This window comes from Canis lupus, chromosome 4 (assembly GCF_003254725.2).
Source record: "Canis lupus dingo isolate Sandy chromosome 4, ASM325472v2, whole genome shotgun sequence".
Taxonomy (NCBI): domain Eukaryota; kingdom Metazoa; phylum Chordata; class Mammalia; order Carnivora; family Canidae; genus Canis; species Canis lupus.
In genome coordinates, this window is record NC_064246.1 from 12,462,067 (window position 1) to 12,486,027 (window position 23,961).

The 23,961-nt window shown below is 38.8% G+C and overlaps 1 protein-coding gene across 14 annotated transcripts in view; it reads right to left on the reverse strand.

Annotated features, from left to right (window-relative positions):
• The window catches only part of ANK3 (ankyrin 3), a 673,376-nt gene that overhangs the window by 3,829 nt on the left and 645,586 nt on the right, over nt 1–23,961 (reverse strand). For 8 of the 14 annotated variants that reach the window (XM_049108953.1, XM_035715395.2, XM_035715390.2 and 5 more), the window contains 6 exons: nt 21,814–22,192; nt 19,970–20,020; nt 18,026–18,112; nt 11,726–11,809; nt 11,546–11,605; nt 9,967–10,047 (listed from right to left, as the gene is read on the reverse strand). In XM_049108953.1, coding sequence (XP_048964910.1) covers nt 9,976–10,047; nt 11,546–11,605; nt 11,726–11,809; nt 18,026–18,112; nt 19,970–20,020; nt 21,814–22,192 — 733 coding nt within the window. In that variant the 3' untranslated portion in view covers nt 9,967–9,975. The remainder of the gene's footprint in view (nt 1–9,966; nt 10,048–11,545; nt 11,606–11,725; nt 11,810–18,025; nt 18,113–19,969; nt 20,021–21,813; nt 22,193–23,961) is intronic. The other 6 variants (XM_049108956.1, XM_049108959.1, XM_035715406.2 and 3 more) reach the window with 2 other exon arrangements.

The following is a 23,961-nucleotide window of genomic DNA, read 5'->3' on the forward strand; positions in this document are numbered from 1 at the left end:
CAGAGACACAGGCAGAGGGAGGAGCAGGCCCCATGCACCGGGAGCCCGATGTGGGATTCGATCCCGGGTCTCCAGGATCGCGCCCTGGGCCAAAGACAGGCGCTAAACCGCTGCGCCACCCAGGGATCCCCAAGATGGCATTTCAGAAAGAGAATCTGAGTCCTTTTAGGTAATATATCTGAGATAGAAGCCTCTGCATTTAGAAATCTATCTTTGGGTTTCATATGCTTTTCAAAGACAAAGGTAGTAGAAACCAACTCAGAAAAAAACAAACATTCCTTTTAGTCATTTCACTAATTTTCTTTCTTTTTAAGGAACATTTTTCAGGTATTAGGAAAACAGCTATTCAGTAGATTTTCCTGGCAGTTTATATTTCATAGATGAATGTGTTTTTCCATATCCATTTTCAAGTCAGGGGTATGCTTGATTTTGGAACTACTGTTTCCTTTATAGGTCCACATACCAGTGGTTTTTAGTTCGTGTGCCCACCTTAAAAACCAAAAATCACCCATCTGTAGCTGGATACATGAAGCCCTCTGCAGTTCAGCCCAATCAGGCTTAATACCTGTGACTCTTGAGTGAACAGCTTCATTTCACAATTTCCAATGGTTCTCAAACATGGGTGCATATTAGAATTATCTGAGGAGGCTTAAAAAAAAAAAACCTGTATCTAGGCCACATACCATGCCAATTTATTTATTTATTTTTATTTTATTTTATTTTATTTAAATTTTTATTTATTTATGATAGTCACACACACAGAGAGAGAGAGGCAGAGACATAGGCAGAGGGAGAAGAAGGCTCCATGCACCGGGAGCCCGACGTGGGATTCGATCCCGGGTCTCCAGGATCGCGCTCTGGGCCAAAGGCAGGCGCTAAACCGCTGCGCCACCCAGGGATCCCCCATGCCAATTTATTTAGAATTTCTTAGGATGGAGCCAAACATCAAAAAACATTGAACAAACTCTCTAGATTTGAATGTTCAACCAGGTTTAAGAGCAGTGATCTATTCTAAAACACTGCTTTTCAAAATTTAATGTCCTCATGTATCACCTAAGGGACCTTCAAAAATGTGGATTCCGATTCAGAAGGTCAGGGTAAAGCCAGAGTTGCTGATTGTCTAACAAGACTTCCAGGTGATGGCGATGCTCCACAGACCACACTAGAAGGAGCTAGACTGTGTGCCAGTCATCAACACATTGGTTTCCAACTTCCTTTTCTTTGCTGGTGATTTTGTATCCATCTATACTTGTCTGCCCAATCTTCACCCATATCTCTCCTCTCCATCCTTCAAGTTTGTGTCAAATGTCATCTCCATGAAAATGTAGACTGTGCTCTCCCTAAGGAGATCTGCCTCAGCAGGTTAACTCTTACTCATCTTTAAAGACTTCGCTTTGTTCCAGTTTTAGGAAAGAAAGCCTTACCTGACGTGCCTTCCTTATAGCTAATGGAGAATGTAGATTTGTTACTCTATTCCTTTCTCTTCCTTCCCATCTCTCTTCCCTTCCCATTGTTTCTCTAGTTACAGAAGTCATGGGGCTAAGAATATTTTTTTTGGGAGGCCTGGGTGGCTCAGAGGTTGAGCATCTGCCTTCGGCTCAGGGCGTGATCCCATGGTCCCTGGATCGAGTCCCACATTGGGCTCCCTGCATGGAGCCTGCTTCACCCTCTGCCTATGTCTCTGCCTGCCTCTCTCTCTCTGTCTCTCGTGAATAAATAGATAAAACCCTTAAATAAAAAAAAAAAACCATTTTTTTCTAATCATTAATTCTAGTTACTTCATATAATAAACTACAGGGCAACTTAAAAATAATTCCCAGGTCAAGTGGGACTTTTTTGAGTTTTGTTTTTTCTAGTGACTTGTGATTTTAAAAATACTTGAGGTCATAGGGCCAGTTAAGAAAATGGGAAAATATTGATTTAAATTTTGGTAATAAAAAACATAGCACTCATAAAATAATACAATAGTACAGCTATTATTATTATCTGCCAGGCACTGTAGCAAAGCGGCTTAGTTCATTTACCATTAATAACAATAAGGTACTATTATATCTTCTATTTTTATGGCTAAGGAAACAGAGTTTTGAGCTATAAAAGAAGCATGAGTTTGCACACTTAGTACATATTAGGGCCAGAAACAGAAGTCAAACCACTTGACTCTAGAACCCTTGCTCTTTACCTCAAAGCCAAGGCTTTTGGTTAATTAGGAATTTTTTTTCCAACGGTAAGAAAAATAAAAACTAAATTACATAAAAACCTATTTACTTCGAAAAAATTTAAGGAAAATATTTAGGAGTGAAGAAATTCAGGCTGCATCTCGAACTTCTGGGAAGCAGGATCAGGAGACCCTGCTGGGTGGGATCCAGATGTATCCTTAACTATGACCACTGGGATTTTGCCGTCTACTTCAGTAAAGAGGAATGAGAATGCCTCTCTTACTAATTTCCCCTGGAATTTCTCTGCATGTATGCTGGTTTATACTTCAGAATACTTTCAGATATCCCTTGTTTCTCAGAGAATTTTGGTGAGGCGGCTGTTCCAACTCTCCCACTGTTCCATCCCGGCATCCTCACATCTTCGTCTACCTGCCACTGATCCAAGCTTTTCAGGGTGCTCTTCCCAGCTGTCTTAGCACTACTAACAGCTGGACCTGCCCAGTGCTTACTATGGGTTTGCCTGCCGCTATTAAAAGTGATTTACTTGTACTAACTCAGTTAATTCTCCCAACAACTCTACAAGGTATGTTATTCTGGTCCCAGTTGATGTGAAGCAATTAAGGCCCAGAACCTGGCAAAGTTCACAGAGGTAGTAAGCTCCCTGGCAGTTCTGGCCATTCAGGCCACTTCACTTCTCCCCCACATACCAAAAATGACTGTGATCTCCAGCCCAGAGCTCTCTCTCTAACCATCGACAAAAGTCCAGGGTCCTACGTGTTGACCATCTACGAAGCTTTGTCATCACCTAGGCTACGTCAATCCCTAATTTTGTTTTTGTGGTCTTAGGGTCTATGATTTTGTTAAATGATCACCTATATACAAGCAACCCTGATGTCTTAAACTCTCCCCCTTCCCTCCCAACACAGAACTCCTCTGGTTCCTCAAATCTGTTCTCTCCTTTTCATTCTGTCCCAGTTCAGGCCCTCACAGTGTCTCAGAACAGAGGTCCTTGTGTTCAAGTTTTCTCCACCCTCTAGTATTGCTAGGGTTACCGAAACCTTATCTAATCCTATTATTCTCCTACACGAAGCTTCCAGTGGTACCGCACCGTATCCAGGGTAAGGGCCGATCTCCCGTGCACAGCTCACATGATCTTCCATACTGCCCCATCTCAAATGCTACTCTTTCTTCAAAAACTGGATCAAATATGCACTTCCAAGAAACTTTAAAAGATCTCTTCTGTTGGACGTATTTATTATCTTCCACTGGATGCCCTGAACATTCTGTTTGATTCTTTTATTACATTTATATATTTTGATTTGTGTGACTTATGATCATGTGTGCCCCTTGGACTAGACTGTAAAGTTCTCTCAGATAACAATGTCACACTTAAGGATAATGTCTTACAATGCTGTACCCTCCCTACCACTTACGCAGTGTCACAGTGTGTGTCACAGACCTTTGCACACGGTAGCTAAGAAGTAAAGGAGGTTTAAATGCACATGGTCGCCTACTCATAAAAGCATGTTAGCTAATATACATTATAGGAAAGTTTCTCTTGTCCACGGCTATGAAACTGTAAGGACTGAGATATCTTGAGGTAAAACCAAACCAGTATTCTGGAGGGCTGAGGCTGAACATGTAGGCGATCTTAGATGAGAGGATATAGAACAGCTTGGAGATTTCTACAAAGGAAGAGGTCAGGGGCAACCTTTTAAGCTCTATTCCTCTTCAAAATCTTACTCTTTGGGACTCAATGCTGAGCTCCTTCTTTGTTCACATTAACTCCCTCCCTAGATGATCACATCTATTCTCTAGTATTCAACTCTTATCTCTTTAGTGAGAACTCTCACATTTTTATAGGTGCAGCCCCAACCTTTCGGCAGAGCTCCACATGTGTGTCTAACGCAGTACTTAAAGGTCTCAGAAAGCACCCTCAAGCCCAAGTCCAAGCCTGAATGCTTGATGTTCTTTTTAAAACCCATTCTGTTTCTGTTTCTTTCTCTACTACCCAGCTGTGTAAGCCAGAAACCTAGGGGTCATTCTTTTTTTTTTTTTTTTTTTTAAATATTTTATTTATTTATGCATGAGAGACATAGAGAGAGGCAGGGACACAGGCAGAGGGAGAAGCAGGCTCCATGCAGGGAGCCCGACGTGGGACTCGATCCTGGGTCTCCAGGATCACACCCTGGGCTGAACGCAGCACTAAACCGCTGAGCCACCGGGGCTGCCCTAGGGGTCATTCTTTACTCAACCCTTCTTCTTAGCCTTCCCTCAAGCTAATCCACCTGTTGACTTTCCTAAGACCACTGCCCAGGTACTAGCCTTGCCATCATTATGGCTTAGGCAGACTGCTCAGTAACCTAACCAGTCACCTTCGGTTTATGCGTTTCCCCTCCAACCCATTCTTTACATTGCCTATATGCTTATAAAAACAATCGGGTCAGGCTCTTGATGGAAATCCTTCAGGAGCTTCAAAATCTTTTAGAATGAAATTGAAAACCTTTCTCTGGTCTGTGATGATGCATCCCTCACTTACATCATCATGTGCCCTTCCCCAGCCACCACCATCTCACCAGGAGCTGGGACACCTCTCTTCTTTTGTTTCCTCGACTATGTTAGGTCTTTCCCCCCTCAAGGCCCAAGCCCATATTGTATGCTTTGCTTGGATCCTCTTCTCTTCCCCATTCTTTTCATGGATGGCACCACCTGGGAGGTTCTAGTTTAAATGCCATAACTTCTTTATTTCTTTTTTTTAAATTAATTAATTAATTAATTAATGATAGTCACAGAGAGAGAGAGAGAGAGAGGCAGAGACACAGGCAGAGGGAGAAGCAGGCTCCATACACTGGGAGCCCGACGTGGGATTCGATCCTGGGTCTCCAGGATCGCACCCTGGGCCAAAGGCAGGCGCTAAACCGCTGCACCACCCAGGGTTCCCAACTTCTTTATTTCTTAAGATTTATTTTTAAGTAATCTCTATACCCAATGTGGGGCTCAAATTTACAACCCTGAGATACATGCTCCATGGGGACACCTGGGTGGCTCAGTGGTTGAGTGTCTGCCTTTGGCTCAGGTTGTGATCCCAGAGTCCTAGGATTAAGTCCCACTTCAGGCTCCCTGTGGGAGTCCGCTTCTCCCTCTGCCGATGTCTCTGCCTCTCTCTGTGTGTCTCTCATGAATAAATAAAATATTAAAAAAAGAATTACATGCTCCATAGACAGAGCCAGCCAGACACCCCTAAACATCATGACTTCTGAGTGACCTTCCCCAGCTCCCAGAAGTCTAAATATGTTTCCATATTATTCTTTTATTGGATCTTGACTTTATATATTCAGGCCTCAAACATCGGTCCCATCTTGTTCCCCTTTGCTGGCTGAGACATTAGGAAGGGCAGGGCCCATGGAAGATTTTTTACCATTGGACATCTAGCCTTTCCATTTTCAGCCAGGTGGAAGCTCAAATATTGTTTTTAAGGAATGAAAAAAATGTGTCAACTTTCTGGCTCAGAAAAAGTGTTGCCCCTGGCAAGCAAGTATTGTTGTCACTCTTAGCTTCCATATGGCTGTGAGATCCTGAGCATTTCCCCCAAAAGAAGTTTGGGATACAGCTGTTTCACAGTCCTTTACAGTTTATATCTGGGGCCTTCCCTTGATACAACCTCACTAGTCAGCCCTCTAATGGTATTTATGAAGTAAACATTTGGGGATTATGGCTAACTTAAAAATGAAGTTCTGCTTTATTTTAAAAAAGAACAAAAACCTGATTATTTTCACTGTGTAAAATATGAAGACATTTACTACAGGTTGTTACATACATCCATTTGATTCAAATTTGCTTTTAGGTCTCTCATCATCATCAAATACTATTTAACTATGGATGTGGATAATAGTAAGAACTCAGGTTCTGGATAAGTTCAAATTTCAATCTTTTGCTCATCAGCTATCTAGGACCTTGAGTAAATAATTTAATTTTTCTAAACATTAGTCTCCTTGCTAATGAGAAAGAGACAGTAGTACTTACCTTATAGCATTGTTTTGGGAATTATATGTGGTGATGTATGTAATGGTCTTATCTGGTACCTGGCATAAGTAATCATTTGCCAGAACATGGATATTATTATTCATAAGTAATTTTAGAAATACAGCTAAGTAATAGAAAGGTGGAATATCAATAATCTTGAGTTCAAGTCCTAGTTCTAACAGTCACAAGCTGTGTGACAGTAGAAATGTCATTGATCTCTCTGAGCCTTGACATATTCATCTGTAAAAGGTAGCAAACAAAATTGGCCTGATTTAGTGCTCACTCAGGCAGCACATATACAAAATTGGACTGACCTCTCTAGGGGCTTTTTTGAAGGATTAAATAACACAGAAATGTAAAAGCACTGTGTAAGTTATAAATCACTATATACTATGTACAAATCTTTATAGCTACTGTAAGCCACTGGCTTTTCCCTTACATTAAAAACAGGATGGCTGTGATGCGGTATTATAGAAAAGTGGGTACAAGGGTTCAGGTAGCTCAAAATACAACTGGTTCTAAAATAGAAAATAAAAATTTTGCTGTCACCATCTTAGACTCTGAAATTTGGCAGCATTCCACTTCTTTGTTGTTTTGTTATTTATTTATTTATTTATTTATTTTAAAAAGGCAGTCAGCAGGGCTATAAAAACTCTCAATATATTTGCAAATTGATTTTTCCAGAGCACACATTCAGTGTCCTGGAATTCCAGGTGGTATTCTTGGACTCATTTTCTAAGTTCACTTATGGAAGGTAAATAACCACTCTGGAGAGTAACGTGAGGCCCACAGTCAGATCACTGTTCTTTCCATCTGACGTATTAAGTTTGCTTTAGGCTGGAGTTATTTTCACATTCATATGACTTCTACCTGAGTTTCCCTCTCCTTTGAGCAGTGGAGCAAGTGAGGCAAGGCTCTGACCACCTATTTACAGGGTGGGTTATTTGTAATTTGAAGGCTCTTGTACATTTAGTGACCATGTCCCATCTTATTCATTTACTCGGAAGGACCAAGCAGTATAGCACAGTTGTATTTTTGGGACATCAGTTACTCATAGATACTGTATATATGTGTTCTAGAAAAATGGCTCAGTTGGTATGGGTGACCTCCTTGGTTTTTTCCCCACCCAGAGTCTGAGTCTGAGCGAACTTTTAGGCACCTACTAAAGCTGACTGAACTCTTGTCTAGATTCATTTCACATTTCACTTACAACTGCTTAACAGACAAACTCAAGACTGCAAACTCATGCTTTGTGTTTTACTTATCTACTGTGTATACATGTGTGTCTTGCATCAGGATCGGCTGTAAGACATGCAAAATGGGTTCATTTTAGATACTATGGCCCCTATATTATTGGTCATTTTCTCCTCTCTCATGTAAGTCATGTTGAGGTCTCCTGATTCAGCCCGCCTCTTATCATCCTCATGGCCCAAGCCAGTATCTACAAGTGTTTCGTATTGGGTTTTCTGTTCATCCATTATTGTCATCTCTGGTTCATTCTTTGCCACTATAGTGAGTGATGCAGAATTTACAATCATACCCCACCCCTGCCTAAGACACTGCACAGCTTTCCTTCTGTTTTTAGGGTACAGACCAGAATCTCTACAGAGAGGCTCATGAGGCCCCAAAACTCCCACCTTTCCTCCTGCAGACCCAAGGGCCAAACTCCCCGCTAGCTGCACTGACCTGTTCTCACAGCTCCTTCTTTCTTGCCCCCCCTCCTGGCCTTTGTAGAGTGCTGATGTCTGTGCTTAGAAGGCCACCCCAGTCTCCGTCTAACTCCTTCCTTCACTCAGTCGTGTCCTGTGCAGTCTTTAAAACTGAGTTCAAACAACACTTTTTCCAGGAAACCCTCCCTGTCACCTCAGATCCGGCTCAGGTTTCTAGTCCACAAGGTTGAGAGTGTTGAGACTATCTCCAGTCCACAAGGATGGCAGGTTTGTATCCTATTTCTGCCACTTTTAATTCATGTGGCATTGGGCAATTTTGGGCCCCATTCCCTCCCCTCTTACATGGGGATGTAAAGGGCATCTATCCAAAGGGGTTGGCTGTGAGAATTAAATGAATAATGGAGTGGAACACTTGTGGTAAATATTATTTCCAGAATGTTCTGCAGTTCCTGGTAGTTGTCTCAGTGCCAGGAAATACTGATGTGATCAGTTAGGAGTGGGTAACATGAAATCTCCACAACATAAGCTCAGTGAGGACAAGTACCATACTAATGTCCTTTATGAAGAGTTTCTCAGTTCCTATGCAGAAAGCCTCATGAAAGGAAGTGAACTAAATCTTGGAGTGGATAAATACATGGTAAGTTTTTTTGAGAGGGAGAGATTAGGAATTCATCTGTGCTTGAGGTAAGGCACATACCCTCACCCTAATCCTAGACCCGAGGGGGAGAAAAAAAAAGATGTTATATATACACAACAGAATATTACTCAGCCATAAAGGAGAACGAAATCTCGTCATCTGCAATGACATGGGTGGAGCTAGAGCATATTATGCTAAGCAAAATAAGTCAGAGGAAAGACAGATACCATATGATTTGACTCATATGTGGAATTTAAGAAACAAAATAAATGAGCAAATGGAAAAAAAAAAAAAAGGAAGAGAGAGCAAACCAAGAAATAGACTCTGAACTATAGAGAGCAAACTGATGGTTGCTAGAGAGGAAGTGGGTGGAGGGATGGAGGAGCACACTTGACATGATGAACACCAAGTGTGGAACTTTTGAATCACTATATTGTACCCCTGAAACTAATATTACACTATATGCTAACTAACTGGAATTAAAATAGAAAACTTAAACTCCTTTTTTTAATCTGGGTCTTAGGTACCTCATATAAAATTCAGGGCAACAAGACTAGATTTTTTGGTTCCTCACCTCCACACTCCACTACCAGGATTCTGGTAATGGGGAACAGAAGATCTATGCAAGTGAAAACTGGAATCTATTTGCGCTTTGTCATTTGGACCAGTAGGGTTAAGACAATTGCTTGTACGCAGCCCTCAAGGAATCATGAGGCTTCACCTCACAGACTTAGGGAGCGCTTTTCATATTTCTTTTCAAAGTTCCATCTGCTTTTTCACCCCAAGTGACCTTACGTAATTATAGCCATGCAGAAAATAACAGGACAATGTAAAATTTAGAAAAGAACATTAAGGAAAATCTTCTCATCTAGGAAGAAAAGTTCAGAAAGAATTACACAAAGCTCACCAAACATTTAACTTAAAGAATTAGTAGTCCCTTAACCTCCTATTTCATTTGCTTTGGTTTATATAAGATACGCCAAAAGGTACATAGGGACCTCAGTCACTTAATTTAAACTTGGCAACCACTGTATTTCAACTGAAATTAAACGGTCAGACGCCGTTCCGCTAAAATGGTGAGAGGCTGGATCTACACACATCTCAAGGCACATCTGTAAGAATTATTTGTTGCCAGATAGTTTTCCTGTTAGGTTGTATAATGTGACCCCAGTACACACTGAGCCGCAGCTCTTAGAGGAGACTCAAATATCACTATTTACATTTGCTTCTGCAAACACCATTTACACTGAAATTCCGGACTAATTTGTGAGGAGAAGGTTTATGGCCTGTGAACTGAGTTTCAGTGTGTGCATGGATGTGTATACAAACATAAAAATGACTCCAGCAACTTCATACTGGGTATTCACTGGAATTGGGTGAAAAAGAGAGGAAGGGGGCAGGGAGTCAGAATCCCTTATCCAGGGAAATGAGAAGTTTCCCAGGAAGTGCTGATGGGAGCACACCTATCGCCTTGACTAACCGTTTACTGTTACGAATGGCTCTTCTTTTCCACGTGCCGGATTTCCTTCTTCGTTGTCTTCACCTTATAACCTTCTCCCTGCTGTAAAAAGGAATGTACATGTTAAGATTTCATAGTCAGAGTTTTAGTTGTAGAGCGGTTCCCATTCTGGTCCCTTGAGGCTGGATTAGGGTAAGTGAAACACAGTTGAAAGCACTTTGTCACTTCACGTCCAAAAATTCACACCATCTATTTGGCTGAACCACACAGCCTAGCGTCACGGAGGCAAGCTAGAGAGCGCTGTCAGAACCAACACGGTAACACTACTATGCTTCACAAGACCTCAGTAGGTTAGTGAGAAATAAAAGGTTAGTGATCATAAAAATAATAAATAAATAGTAATAAATACAAATTTTAAAAAGCTTAGTGGTCAATAAAAAGAGAAAGAGTAGCCTGTTCATTTCCTGTTGTCAGCTAAAAAGAAATCATCACCAAAGCCCTCAAGGCACCCAAACCCCAATTCCAAAAAATGTTAGTAAATTCTTCTTAAGCCAACAGGATTTGGGGCTGTCTGTTGTGTCGAGACTAAAATTTCTTAGGAAAGCACTGATCGTGAACAGAACACCATGGAAATGTTGTTGATCTGAGGGACCTTTTTTTTTTTTTTTTTAATTTGTGTATTTACCAAGCCCTCCTCTTAGGCCAGATCAAGCTGGCATCCATTTTCCATAAAACGAGACCTCTCTGCACTGAGCACCAGGGCAAGTTTTCTCTGAGAGCAAAGCTGCACAAATCCGCCACTTTTACCCGCTTTATAACAGAAACGCAGTAGCCTTTCCAATTTTCTGAGTTAGTCTTGAGAAATTTTTTTCACTTTTTCTTATGTAAACACAGGCTATTGGAGTTTCTATTTTCAAAGTGAAAGGGCTAAAGTTCTGAGAAAAGGAAAGAAATGACAACCAGAGGTGTTTTGTCTGGGAGATGGAGACTCATGTGCTGAATTTACACTGTGCAGTGCTGAGTTGAGCTCCTTAACTGGCATGTTGGGAACAGGCTCTTATAAACCCAAAAAGGAGAATCCTCCTCAGGTTAGATGAGGGGATTCAGATTTCCCAGTAGAACATACTGAAAAGGGAGTTAATGTAGGATCTGGAACTGAGCTTTTTGCCATTCTAACATTTAAACCCTGTACATTTGCTGGAAGTAGGTGCCTTTCATCCTGGTCCCAGGCAGGTACCAAGCTGTAGGGAAAGCATAGGCAGAGGCAGAGGTGGTGGTGGGGTGGGCACTGCTAAGGAGGCCAGTGGTGATAGGGGGTTTTTATTTTATTTTTCCTACATGCTCGAACCACACATTCTTCCCTCCATAAATGAACTTATCTTTGTGAAAACTCTGAAGATAGCAGAAAAAAATGTATATAATGTTACAGAGCGTTAAGAGGAAAAGTCTTTTTCTTTGACCCTGATCAAAGGCACAGGGTGTCAAAAGCAGCACACGCTTCAAGCTGCCACACTGCAGATGCCAGCCTGTTAGCAGCATGTTCTAGAAAGTTCACAAGCGTTTATCCTCTACTTTTTCTTTGGCAGTCCCTCTCCATTACCATGTCATCATGTTTTCTCTCTTGTGGGATAGCAATGCGTCTTATTACTTTCCGAGTAATCTGTAGGAAGCAATAGTGAAAAGTAGAGATTTTCCTGTTTTCTATTTTAAAAGGTGACACTACAGCAAACCATAGAAAATCTGAATTCCAAGGGAAGCATAAAATCCCAATTATGATTACTTTTCTGGTGATGAGGTTGCCTTCTTCATCAGTAAATTGCTCTTCTGTGACAGATTCACCAGGAATGCTTTTTGCTTCCTCTCCCTAAAGGATGTGGCATAGAGATTAGCAACATATTAGATGGACAGATTGCCACACCACTCCATACACCACACACATGCTCTGTGGAGTTTTAGAAAAAGAAAGTATAAATTCTACTTGCTATTCCAGGGCAAGGGGAAAAGGCGGACTCCTCTGATGGTTACTTAGCAGCCAACAACATTCAAAGCACTAAACCTTAGGTATGTACAAGAATGATGGTTAGCAGCTAACTCCAAGAAGGAAGAATGATATAACAGTTACACATTGATATATAAACCAAAAAATTTCATTCATTGAAAAAAAAAAAAGCCAATGATTAGAGCTCTGATTAGATCACCTCATTTTGAGCAGTGTTTCTTGATTAGTCCTATGAAATCTCTCAAATAATTTTTGGGTTGCCTTGTGCTTAATCTAAATTAAGATGGTACCTTAGTCAGGGCATTATATTTATTGCCCTTGTCAGTTTTTTTTTTCATTTAAAAATTCAATTACAAAGGATAACATAGACATTTTTTATAAGCAAAGTTCATGGTATACAGAAAATCTTAGTTATTTTTCCTTAAAACTGAGCTTTTCATAGATCTTAAAATGAAATGATTCTAATGAAGCACATACTTTCTGGCTACTAACTTCCAGTGAAGGGGTCTTACGTGATGATAGATCATCTAATCTCCATGGCTACAGACAAAGGAAAGAACAGTATTAAAGGAATTTAAAGTGATGCTATCTTTCCCTTAGTGACTGTTAACTGATTTAGAAAGAGGAAGCTGCTAAAGATCTTCCTCTGGTGAGATTTAAAAAAATGGAATAAAGCCTTAACTCCCCTTGGTGGGCTCTTATTTTCCAGCATGGTAGATTTGGATGGCTCCTTAATATCTGCCTATTGGCTCCATGATTGTCTAAGAAAAACCACTCAGAGGGCAAAACTAGGACTAGGCAAAACTAGGCAAAACTAGGATTGTTTTTGCAATATAGTCCCTTCTTCTCTGATATTCCACTTTCATTTAGTGCCACGCACAGTTTGGGGGAACAGTGATGGACATCTTAAGTGCGGACCTACCGTAGAGACTTCATGACCCCCTAGCCAGACTTCTTATTGGAAAGGTGGCCTGGATATTGCTATGGAACAGTGGACTGCAGTTGTTATTCACCTGTGCTTGTTTTAGGAAAAATGGCAAATCACAGAGACAACAGCGACATTTCTGGGAGAGGCAGGATTCTAACTCCTTCAGTGTTATTGGTCTGAAAAAGGTAGTAGTTCTGATAATTTTGTCAGTGCCAACTCATGGTAAGAAAGTTCTAGGATTGCTTTATGTCACAGCTAGAAGGAAAGGCAGTGCTGGTGTAAAATGATAAAGACTAAAACATTATCGTCTTTTGCTAACAAAATTGTTTTCATTCTTTTCTTTTTACAAAGTGACTTTGTATTTTTATAGATTGTGGGCTCATAGGTTATGACTGGGTAAGACATGGACTCATTTTCCTCATTGTGGTATAGAAAGATAAGATGTTTCTTGCTGCTCATGTTTAGCTCCCTTTGGAACTTGCTTATGATCAATTACCATAGTTAAAGAAGGGGATTGGAAAAATATCGCAGTCTCATGCTTAAATGCACTAAAATTTGCAACACGTTTTTATAGGAATGTTATTTATATTTCCTGTGGTTGGGAAAAAAAGAACATAAGTTTCATTTCATTTTAAAAGTAAAGGCTCAGGGGTGCCTGCTGGCCCAGTCAGTTAAGCATCCAAGTCTTGATCTCAGCTCTTAATCTCATGGTCATGAGTTCAAGCCCTATGTTGAGTTCCACATTGATTGTGGAGCCCACGTTAAAAAAAAAAAAAAAAAAAAAAAAAAAAAGAAAGACATAAAGATATCAGAGAAGCCAATAAGAGGTCATGAAATATTTTTGAGCTAACACTGGGAAATGTCCAGTTCTTTGCATGTTAGATAATTTGAGGATTCCAGGAAAATCCAGTAAAGTAGAATCCTATTGGATAAGTTATGAATGGACTCTTGTGGGAGCGATGCCTGTTAACTGTTTGGACAGTCGCTGAGAGGAATGTAAAATGAGGTATATTTATAAACATAATGAATAGTTAGAAGAATACTGATTTATATTGACAGCCTTAGGAAAAAAAGCAAAGCTCTATCTATAAATAACAAGATATAAGTTGTTGAGATCTACCCTGGCATATGGGCATTTTCATGTTTCCTACTGAAAATTCATACTGTTTATGTATAGCTAAGGATACCTCTCTTAATCTTAAGTGTTCATTAGGTATAATCCATTTGTGCTTTAATCAGGCCAAAGTAAGTTGTGTGGTGATGTGGAAACTCACTCAACTGGGGGAGTGGATTAGTTAGGAGTCGTAGAGAAGAAAGACAGTAAGGAGTCAGGAAACATGTTTTAAAAAAAATCATCCATCTCTAATTCTGTCAAATATATTAAGAGACCAAGTATTACCAAGGAGAGGTCTTTTTAGAGCCTTCCTTTAATGACAGAGAATAATCTCTAATTAGTTCCTAAAGTTCTAGAAAACAGTTTGTACTTCCAACTAAGCAAAACTTTCCCCCAGGTCTTGTTGATGGCATTATTTTTGGCAACACTTCCCCCCTACTTTTTTCTTTCCTATTTCAAAGGAAAATTACAGCACATATGGTGTCGCAGTATCATCCCTGGTGGCCACCTTAATGCACAGAGGCTGTTTTTTCCCTTTGAACCTCTGCTGTAAGCATTGCATTTCATAATTTTTATTCCTCCGTCCTTGAATAAAAGGAAGGAATAATAGTATGATGTACCAATTTGCTTTGACTTAAACTTTCTCCCCAAATGGAATGGATATCACATTTGGGACATATATAACTTAGCAAGTTACTAAGCAGTATGTGATAGCATAACCCATTTTTATATTCTGAGAAACCTATTTGCTGGGAATGTGTGTAAGCATGTACTTAACGTACATGTACATTTTATATTTGGGGATGTGTATATACGTATACATAATGTATATGTACATTTTATATACATTTCAATATATTTACATAAAAATATTATGTACATAATTAATTTGAAACTCATGAGCAGTGGTTACCTCAGGGAAATGGAATGAGTAGATCAAACTTTATATACTTTTCATTGCTTGATTTGGGGGAAAACATATGTAAACTCATAATTCCTAAGTCAGTAAAAAAGTTCAAAAGTAGAAATAAAAATACAGTTGAATTATAAATAAAAATTCAGTTATTTGGACCTAACCAAACTTTATAATAGCTTGCGGTGTGAGTTTAAGTTTTTACCTTTTAATCACTGACTTTGCTAAACAAATACTCTAAACAAGCTCGTAGGACTGGTTAATTTACTTAAGCTGCTTCTAAGCATTGAAACCACTGTAATATTATCAAATTATATAGAAATAAATAGATGTGCTTATAAAATCTAAAAATCCCCACACAAGTAGAAGAGTTTGTTCACTTGACTCATTCTTTAGGGACTTGAAAATAGTAAATGTAAAAAAAACAAAAATAAGAAAATTAACTTCATAAACAATGGATGAACTTGCATAGGAAATTGATGAGGAAAATCATAAAATACTTTCACTCCATCAGTGGTACAACACTGAATGGCAAATAAGACAGATTAGCCTAGACTTGCAGTTGAGAAGCCCTGAGTACACCTCTTGCCGGCACGGACACTGTGCAACCAAGCTCGCTCTGCAAGGGACAGAACCACCCCAAAATAGCTTTCAGTTCTGAGATCCTAAGCTCTAGAGGGATTAGTATGGCAAACAGTGTAAATATCTGGTCCACCCAAGGCTGGACAGCTTCCATGAGGAAGGCCAAATTCTCAGCATTCCAGTCCCAAGAGATAATTTCCAGGAGAGACAGCTCATGGCTGCCCCGCTCCCTGCCACTGGAAAAGTTGAAATGGCCAAGTGCCTAATTTGGTCTAGGCAAAGTTATTCCTTTATAATTTGTTCTAGGAGAGAAAGAACTTAGCATTGAGGAAAAAGCAGGTAGAAGGCACTGGACAGCTAGAGGTCAGGATCCTTTCTGAACAGAAAGAGAGTAACCAGAAAGATTCTTATATATGTAATTTATAATGATTTTTATTATACTTATAGCTTTCAATTATAATTATAGCTACTTTTTCTAGCTTTCGGGTTTCTCCAAGTTTGTTTGAGTGATTCTATTGTTTATACAATGCTCTCTCTACTTATAAAAGCCATGCTCTGGGGGCAGCCCGGGTGGCTCAGCAGTTTAGCGCCACCTTCAGCCCAGGGCGTGATCCTGGAGACACGGGATCGAGTCCCGTGTCAGGCTGCCTGCGTGGAGCCTGCTTCTCCCTCTGCCTGTGTCTCTGCCTCTCTCTCTATCTCATGAATGAATAAATAACATCTTTAAAATTTTTTTATATATTACACATAATTATATATTAAGTTCAAATATATAAATAACACATTCTGACAAAATTACTTAAAGGCTAACTTGCTAATGCATGTCTAGAATTCTAGAAAACCAAGAGAAATAACCCTCATCGATTTGATGGGTTTTGTGTTTTTATTCTTCAGAGTAAAACTTCTTTATCGACTTCCTTTCAATTTTTGGCAGGATTGTTTATTTTCTTCTGCCCTATATAGAGGAGTGTCAACTTATATAATGAGCAGCTTTTATAAGGAGTGAGGTGGATTTGGATGCAACATCAGTATGTTAAGCATAAAAAGTTACAAGACAATATGTCTGGTGTGCTTTTTCTGGATGTTTCACTTTAAAATATCATTTTGTGAAGACATTAATTCTGGAAAGGGCAAAGCCTGCCTGAGCAAAGAGTGTATCTTTAACTCCTTCAGAAAACCTGTATTAAGTATTTCCTTCCCCTAATCCCAGGGAATGTGTGGGAAGTGACTGATTATGAGGATTTTATAAGCAGAACGAATACTTGCAAATATGCTGGATACCAGTAAGTAATCTGGCTTGCCTATATGGAATTGCCAAAGAAGTGATTCTTTTTTTTTTTTTTTTTGATAGCTGTCTATTGAGTTCAAGATTGATTTGGGGATAGTTTAAGATTTAGACAAGGACTGGCTTTCTTCTCTAATGCTTCCAGAGTCTTGGAGAACCTATACTAGAGCAGAGTTGGCAGATATTCTTCTCTTCTTTCATCTGATCTATGTGAAAAGTACAAGCAGCAAGATTAAATAGTTTTAGAGACCTAAGCCAACTTCTCTACTCTCCAGTGGGTCTCCTGAAACATTGGAAAGGGATGATAAATTTGATAAATGGTTTTCAGTAGATATTTCCCTTCCTTTCTTTCTCTCCAGAGCTGTCAACCAAGGAGCCTCAAGTTATTTGGATCACATTCAAAGGACTGCGTGTTGAAAATGGCTTCCTAGTTTCTGCAGTCAATTACTGTAACATCAAGAAATCTCTCTCTAAAGACAGAGTAGAGCAATGAAGACAAGCAGCGGACTGTGGGAAGTGTTCTGCTGGACCTCACCAGACATAAAGTCATTGCTTCAAAAGGCCTTTGTGGGGGAAATGAAGGTTCCCCCTTATTCATAGTGTTCAACTGTGCTGCAACAGGGGCGAATAATATTTTTCACTTCCAGTAAAAACTGCTTCCTATACTTAAAAAGCCTAATTTTCTGTATGCTAGTCAAGTAAAAAGCCTTTTTCAGAGGATTTTGCCTGATTTTGTTTATGTCACATACATCCATGCCAGGCTATAACTCCAAATTCTCAGCCACTGATTGGTAATAAAGAAGTAGCTTTTACTCAAGATCTGTTCAGGCAGTAAGTATTTGAGACGGAGGAGTAAGGCTTTTCATTATTTCATTGTCCTTCTCCATTTGACCTTATACCTCACGGTGGCCTCTGAGGTTTCAACTGAACATTTCATTTGATAGGAACTATTCTCTCACCAAGATAAAAATCTTAGTTCACACAGGATACTTCTTCAGAGAAAGCAGGATACAAATGCCAAGAATTCTCAGACAAAATTACAGCTGCCACATGTCAAACACAGGCCTTGACAGAATACTCACTACATGCAACATGACCTTCTCCTCTTGTGGTTGCTCTTACAAGCTTTCAAATGTACAAAAAAGAAAAAAAAAAACATACATAGGGCTGCCTAGTTGTCAAGCATGCTGAATTTTCAAGACCACAGGGAAGGACTTTCTGACACAGCAATGCCCCATCGCGATCCAGCGACAGGATACCTTTATAATCAAACGCCGGCGAATAACTCGGGTAGTGACTCTCCGTTCTTCCTCTGAGCTTGAATCACTCTCACTGTCTTTCAAGTCCTGATAAATGCATTTTTTTAGTATAATTTTACCATCACATTTAAAATAAAAGACATTCTGAGAAGGGAAATCAAAAAAGAATTACTTTCACTTGCTGGTTTTCCCTGCTAAGGAAAGTCGTGATATGTATTTGTGAGAATCTTAAAAAAAAAATTGACGTGGAAGGAAATTCTGAGCAGGATTCTAGATGAAATTAGTCTGTATATGTATGTATATATGTGTGTGTATTAATACATGTACTTAATTACATTGATCTTTATATGCACATATGTGGTAAAGATCAATGTAATTAAATAATAAATCAAAGTAATTATAAGAGACATTTTGGTATCTGAAACTACTCGCTACTAATTGTTTGAAGAAACACTTTAAATGAAGATATTCATTTAAAACTTGTTTTTAATCTCCATCCATGTGACCTGAATGCATAACCTTAGAGTTTAGGCCATGCCTCACTTGATCTACAGAAAGAGGCATAGTATTTCTGATTTTTAGGAAACTTTGGTCCAATTTGACAACTTTACCAAACCTACTTTGAACTTTACTGAGGTAAATTTTTTACTTTTTTCTAGAGTTTGTTGCATATATTTACATCAGGAGATTTTTAGCAGCATAATTGGCACCTAACACACAATTGGTGCTCAGTAAGAGTTTATGCAAACGAATGAAGGAATAATGTAAAACATGTGAAAGCTTAGTCTTATTTTAAAGAACTGATATGAAATTAGGACAGAAAAAACATCTGACAGACAAGAATATGGTATAGACAAGAATACAGGAATCACACAAAATATTAATTTTTAGGCAATAAGGATGAGAAACTACCACATAGTTCAATATCTCCAGTTTTACTTAAGTGCCATGATGGAGACTACTTACTAAATGATTTTATCTCTCAATTTTAATGGAGGAATTCTGAAAATTATTCTGGTATTTTATTTTCTAAATTTGCTAGTTGCCCCAAATCTGATATATTCTAGAAACTACAGTTACTATTCATTGGCAAAATAAGTGGAAGTGTTGGTAAAAATAGGAGGGGAGGTAAAATTGTTACAGGAGGTACAAGTGTTAGCTAAAGTGATTTTTGAAATGTTTGTCAAATAGATAATAATGTAGGACATTTTTCACCCAAGCTACACTGAACAAATACATTTAAATATTATAGTAATATCTACCTTAACTGTGTAAGAAGTTTTGTCTGAACAAAGTGCCCTGCTGAATAATATGGTGTCAAAAGGAAAGAGTTTTCAAGTGTCTTGTTCCTTGCAAAGATATTGGCTGCTAAGTTCCCTATTAATTTTAAAATGCTTTAGAAAAGGCTGTAATTCAGAAAACATACAATGATGCCAGTATTGTGAAAGGAGGCACTGAAGTAGCTCAAAAAGTCAGAAAGAGTAAGAGGGATTCATACTGTGAAAAAAAAAAGAAATGCCAATCAGCATACAGGGATCAATAGATGAGGCAAAATAGAAAATTCAATCTGAATTATTCATACACAGATTCATAAACTGGGGAAAGGTTTTCACTTGGGTAACATATGTTAATGCAAACACTATCAGACCAAGAAGTTAATTATAATCCTATCAAGAATCATCTGAGATTAGTCCCTTACATAAAGAAGAAGTGGGCATTTGGCCAATGGTTTAGTTGCCACTTTCTGCCTCAAGTCTCTGCTAATCCGAAGGTGAAGGGTAGAGAGAAGGTGGTAGTAGAATCTCGATCAGGATTCCTGTTAGAGAATTTTCTAGAATTGGCAAAGAGGGTAACGAGGAGACCAAAAGGGATTTTTTTTTTTTTTTCAGTGCTTCTTGCCATGGGTCGCTGCAAGGAAAGAGGTGGAAGATAGCAGAAGTTTACCTTGTAACAGCAGGCAGTCATCCTTGTAAGAGCCGAACCCGGACTTTTGACCTGATTTTTTAGGGAACAAAAAGGGGGCTGTTTTTTGAGCTCATACATCAGATGACCTAGTTGGTTGCTACTCCTGACCTATGGTCTCGCCACAAAGGACACGTCCTAAAGATTTTTGGATTTCCTGAGAGGTCAGGTTCATAGCTCTCAGGAACCTTAACTCCATTAAGAACTTTGATGCTCATGAAAACTTAGGCAGTAGAGGAGGGCCAGTAACCAATACCAAAAGCATAATCTCGTAAGGCATTTGAAAAGATTTTCTAATAGTAATTATGTCCTAGTACTGATGAACTCAGCTGAGTCTCCATTCAGGGTTAAAACTTTCATTTCAAACCTTCTTTTGCCTTCTCCCTGGTTCCCCAGTGGCCAATGTGTCTGCACCTATATACACACACACACAAGTGCCTATTTATATTCAGATGGTCATTTAATTTCATAACTTCTCTACGGATTTTTAAAAGGCTTTTACAGAATAAACTTTCATAGTTAAGCCATCACTATGTTACTGCTTCCTTCAGTATTTTGTGGACTCATTTTAAAAGGGAACATCGAAGGTCATACTGCTTAAATATACTAGGAATTAACCAGAAGAAATCAATATTCAAAACCCATTTGTTGGGGAGTGAAAGGAAGGCCTGAAAATTTTACTTCCTCTCACTTTCCCTCCTAACACGCAGGAAAATGGTCAAAAGATAGCCTGTAGAAGGGAAAAGGAAAGGATATGATGAGTTGATAAGCTGATCATTAGGTCTTGAGTGACTGAGAGTTTACTATTAAAGTTTTTGTAAACCACAACTTAATCATGGACTCACTATTTTTCAAAAGACTTGTATTTTTTCTATCCCAAGCACTGCAGTAGATCTGAAGCACACTGGATGTTTTAGGGAAAACTGTAAGTGCTACTATTCCAAAAATGTCCACATCTCAGAATCTATGCCTACTGCATGGTCCAGGAAAATACAGAACTGAGAGAGCAAAAAGAAGTAAAAAGCTGCAGGAAATGGAACTTCTATTTTCTTATATCCAATTATGAGTTATAATTTCAGTTCCAAATTTTTTAATAGCTAAAAGCAGTAAACCTCAAAGAAGGGGAAAAAAATCTATGAGATGGTACCACAAAAACATGTTTTAAGTACAAAGTCCAAGCAAATAATTCTATGACAGTAAAGTTTTAAAATGATTAAAAGCAAATATTCAGATAATTATTAACTTAGATATAAAAATTATTAAAATGATACACCTCACTTCAAATTTCTAAATGTTGTCAACCAACAGTAATAACATACCCACCTCATTTCAGGCTTGGGCATTGGGTTTCTTTAAGTTTTAAAACACACTTTCAGGCAACAGATCTTATAGGGCAGAAATCTTAGATGGGTCACATGCTATAAACACTTTAAATTATGCAGAAGACCTAGAAAAGGTCAGAATAATTATCCTATTTCCATAAGAAGGAAGACTGACTGGGTTGGGAGTTAGGAAACCCAAATCCTAGACAAAATTAACACTGGACCTTAAGCATCTGGACAAGAACACCTCTTTGGTTCTTTTTTTTCCCCTGAAAAATGGCTGAAGAGATGCTTATTCCTTTTTCCCACTCAGTGAATGAAAATATGATCAAATAGCATGTGTTTTACCTAATCCTTTCTTCACCCCCACCATTAGTGTTGGCACTGATAATCTGGAAACAGTAAAGAGCCTTGGGCCCAGTGTTAACAAGGTTAATCAAAGGAAGTGAAGCATCAGTACTCTTGGTTGAAATGACAAGTGTATCAGGTAACTGAACTGCATACCTTTTGCTCAGACCCACTGGACCCCTCTTCTTCATGAAGGTTAAGCCTTGGTTTGCCATCTGCAGGAGGAGTCCTACTCATCTTTTTCATACTGACAGGCACACAGGGTTTAGGCTCTTCTATTACGAACTTGCTGGTTTCTTCTAGAGCTTTCTGATAGACTGCTAACGATGATGCTGGTTCTTCCACACGACCAGATGCATGTATTTTTGGTTTCAGAGTTTCCTTAGCACTCTGTTTCCCTACATCATTTTGGGATTCTGGAAAGTAGGATTTTGTCTTTGTTTCTGGAGTGACTTCTGGATGGCTTCCGTTTGCTTCAAATTTTCCAGGTTCTCCTTTAAGATATGAGGTAATAGAATCTCGACACTGATCAGGGCTGCAAAAGATAAAATGTGGAAATTTACAATGGTAATATATGACTAAAAATGGGCTTCAGAAGCTCTAAATTTTTAACAACCATGTTTTGAATCAATTTTGAAGGCATGAAATAGAAAGGTATGAAAAATATGATGTGTGAGGGGCTAACATAGGTTTGGTTTTGGGGGTGAGGAGGTGCTACCCAAGGCTTCAGGCTTCCCTCACATTCTAATTCCCAACCTGCCTAGCTATGCTGTCCCTGTTTCTAATTTTGTTTTGTATATTTTATTTAATTTTGTTTAATTTTGTTTAATTGCACTGCTATAGCAACTTGGATTCGAGATTTTAAAAAGTCATTCTGAGAGGTTCATGGACATACGCGGAGTTCTAGACCCACCAATCTAAAAAAAAGAGGGGGATGTTGCAAAAGGCTTTAACATTGCCAGTGAAATCCTGTGATGAGAGCTCTGGCATCCCCCAAAACCCCACGTTCCACTCTTTGGATGGGTTTCCAGTTGTGAATCCTGCCATCCTGATTTTGCAACCGAAACACCCTAAAGTTTCATCTTTCCCCACTGCTGACCCCTGCTGACTTCTGCTGGTGAGTGGGTGTTAGTGTTCACCCGTTGCGTCTATGTCCTGGGAGGACCATTTTCAAGTAACTGTTAACAATCTCTCTCTTCCAACACTTTCTTTTAAATTGATTTCTGATTTTTACTGGTATCAGTATAGACTTTTATTTTCTAGCTTGTGCATTGTTTTTAGTGTCTTTGCTTATTACCTGTAGAATTCTGAAGGCAATAACTGGCACAAGGTTCTATATGATATATGTGTTTGTATGTATACATATATATATATCATGTATGTATGTATGTCTGTAAGTATGTGTTTATTCTTATACATCAAATTCTGATTGTACATAAAAAGTCCCCATCAACAGCACACCCTATTCCATATGTGTCGGAACAAATGGCACAATGTGATGATGCCATGACCTAAATGTATCTATTTCCCACTATGCAACTATAGACTATGTGACTGTATTAGAACCCAAACATCAAAATTAGTACAATAGACAACAGAACAAAATAGACAATATTTGTTGCTTTTGCAACAGCCTGTTTGACAGGCTGACCACAGAATTCTTTGGTCTTATCATTCTTCAAAAGGAATTTTGTAGAGTCCTTTTTGCAAAATGTTATAAATTCCCTCTTTGGGATTTTTTATTGAGCAAGCAGCTTATCTACAATATGAAAATATTAAATATGGTTATGGAAGAAACTTAAGTTGGATGCAAAAAAACCTGAGGTTATCACCAGTTGCCACAGAAATAAATTACATTTCAGTTTGATATATGCATAAATAAAAATAATGCCAGCTATTACTGAGAGACTATTTGTACCAGTCATTTGGTAGTCGTTGTATAGGCTTTCTTTTTCAATCTGTAAACCTGTTTGAGGAAAGTAGTAGTACTCTGATTTTTAAAGCTGATTAGAGTGACATTTTTAGAGCTTAGAAATTCATCCAAAGTCACAGAGCGCAAAGCTAATACTGGTGGGATTTGAACTAATGCCTGAAGGATGCTAGGTTCTCACTTTCCTAGAGTAAGTCCAGCGTAAAAAAGAACCAGATTCATGATTATAGAATTATTTTGGTTTTCATCAAATTTCCATCATGGCAATATTATTTGTGGTGAGGAATTACATTATGCAACATTGCACATTACATAAAGTGTTCATGTAGGAAGAAAGGATATACAATGTTAAGTGTTTTCTTAGTATGGAAGGA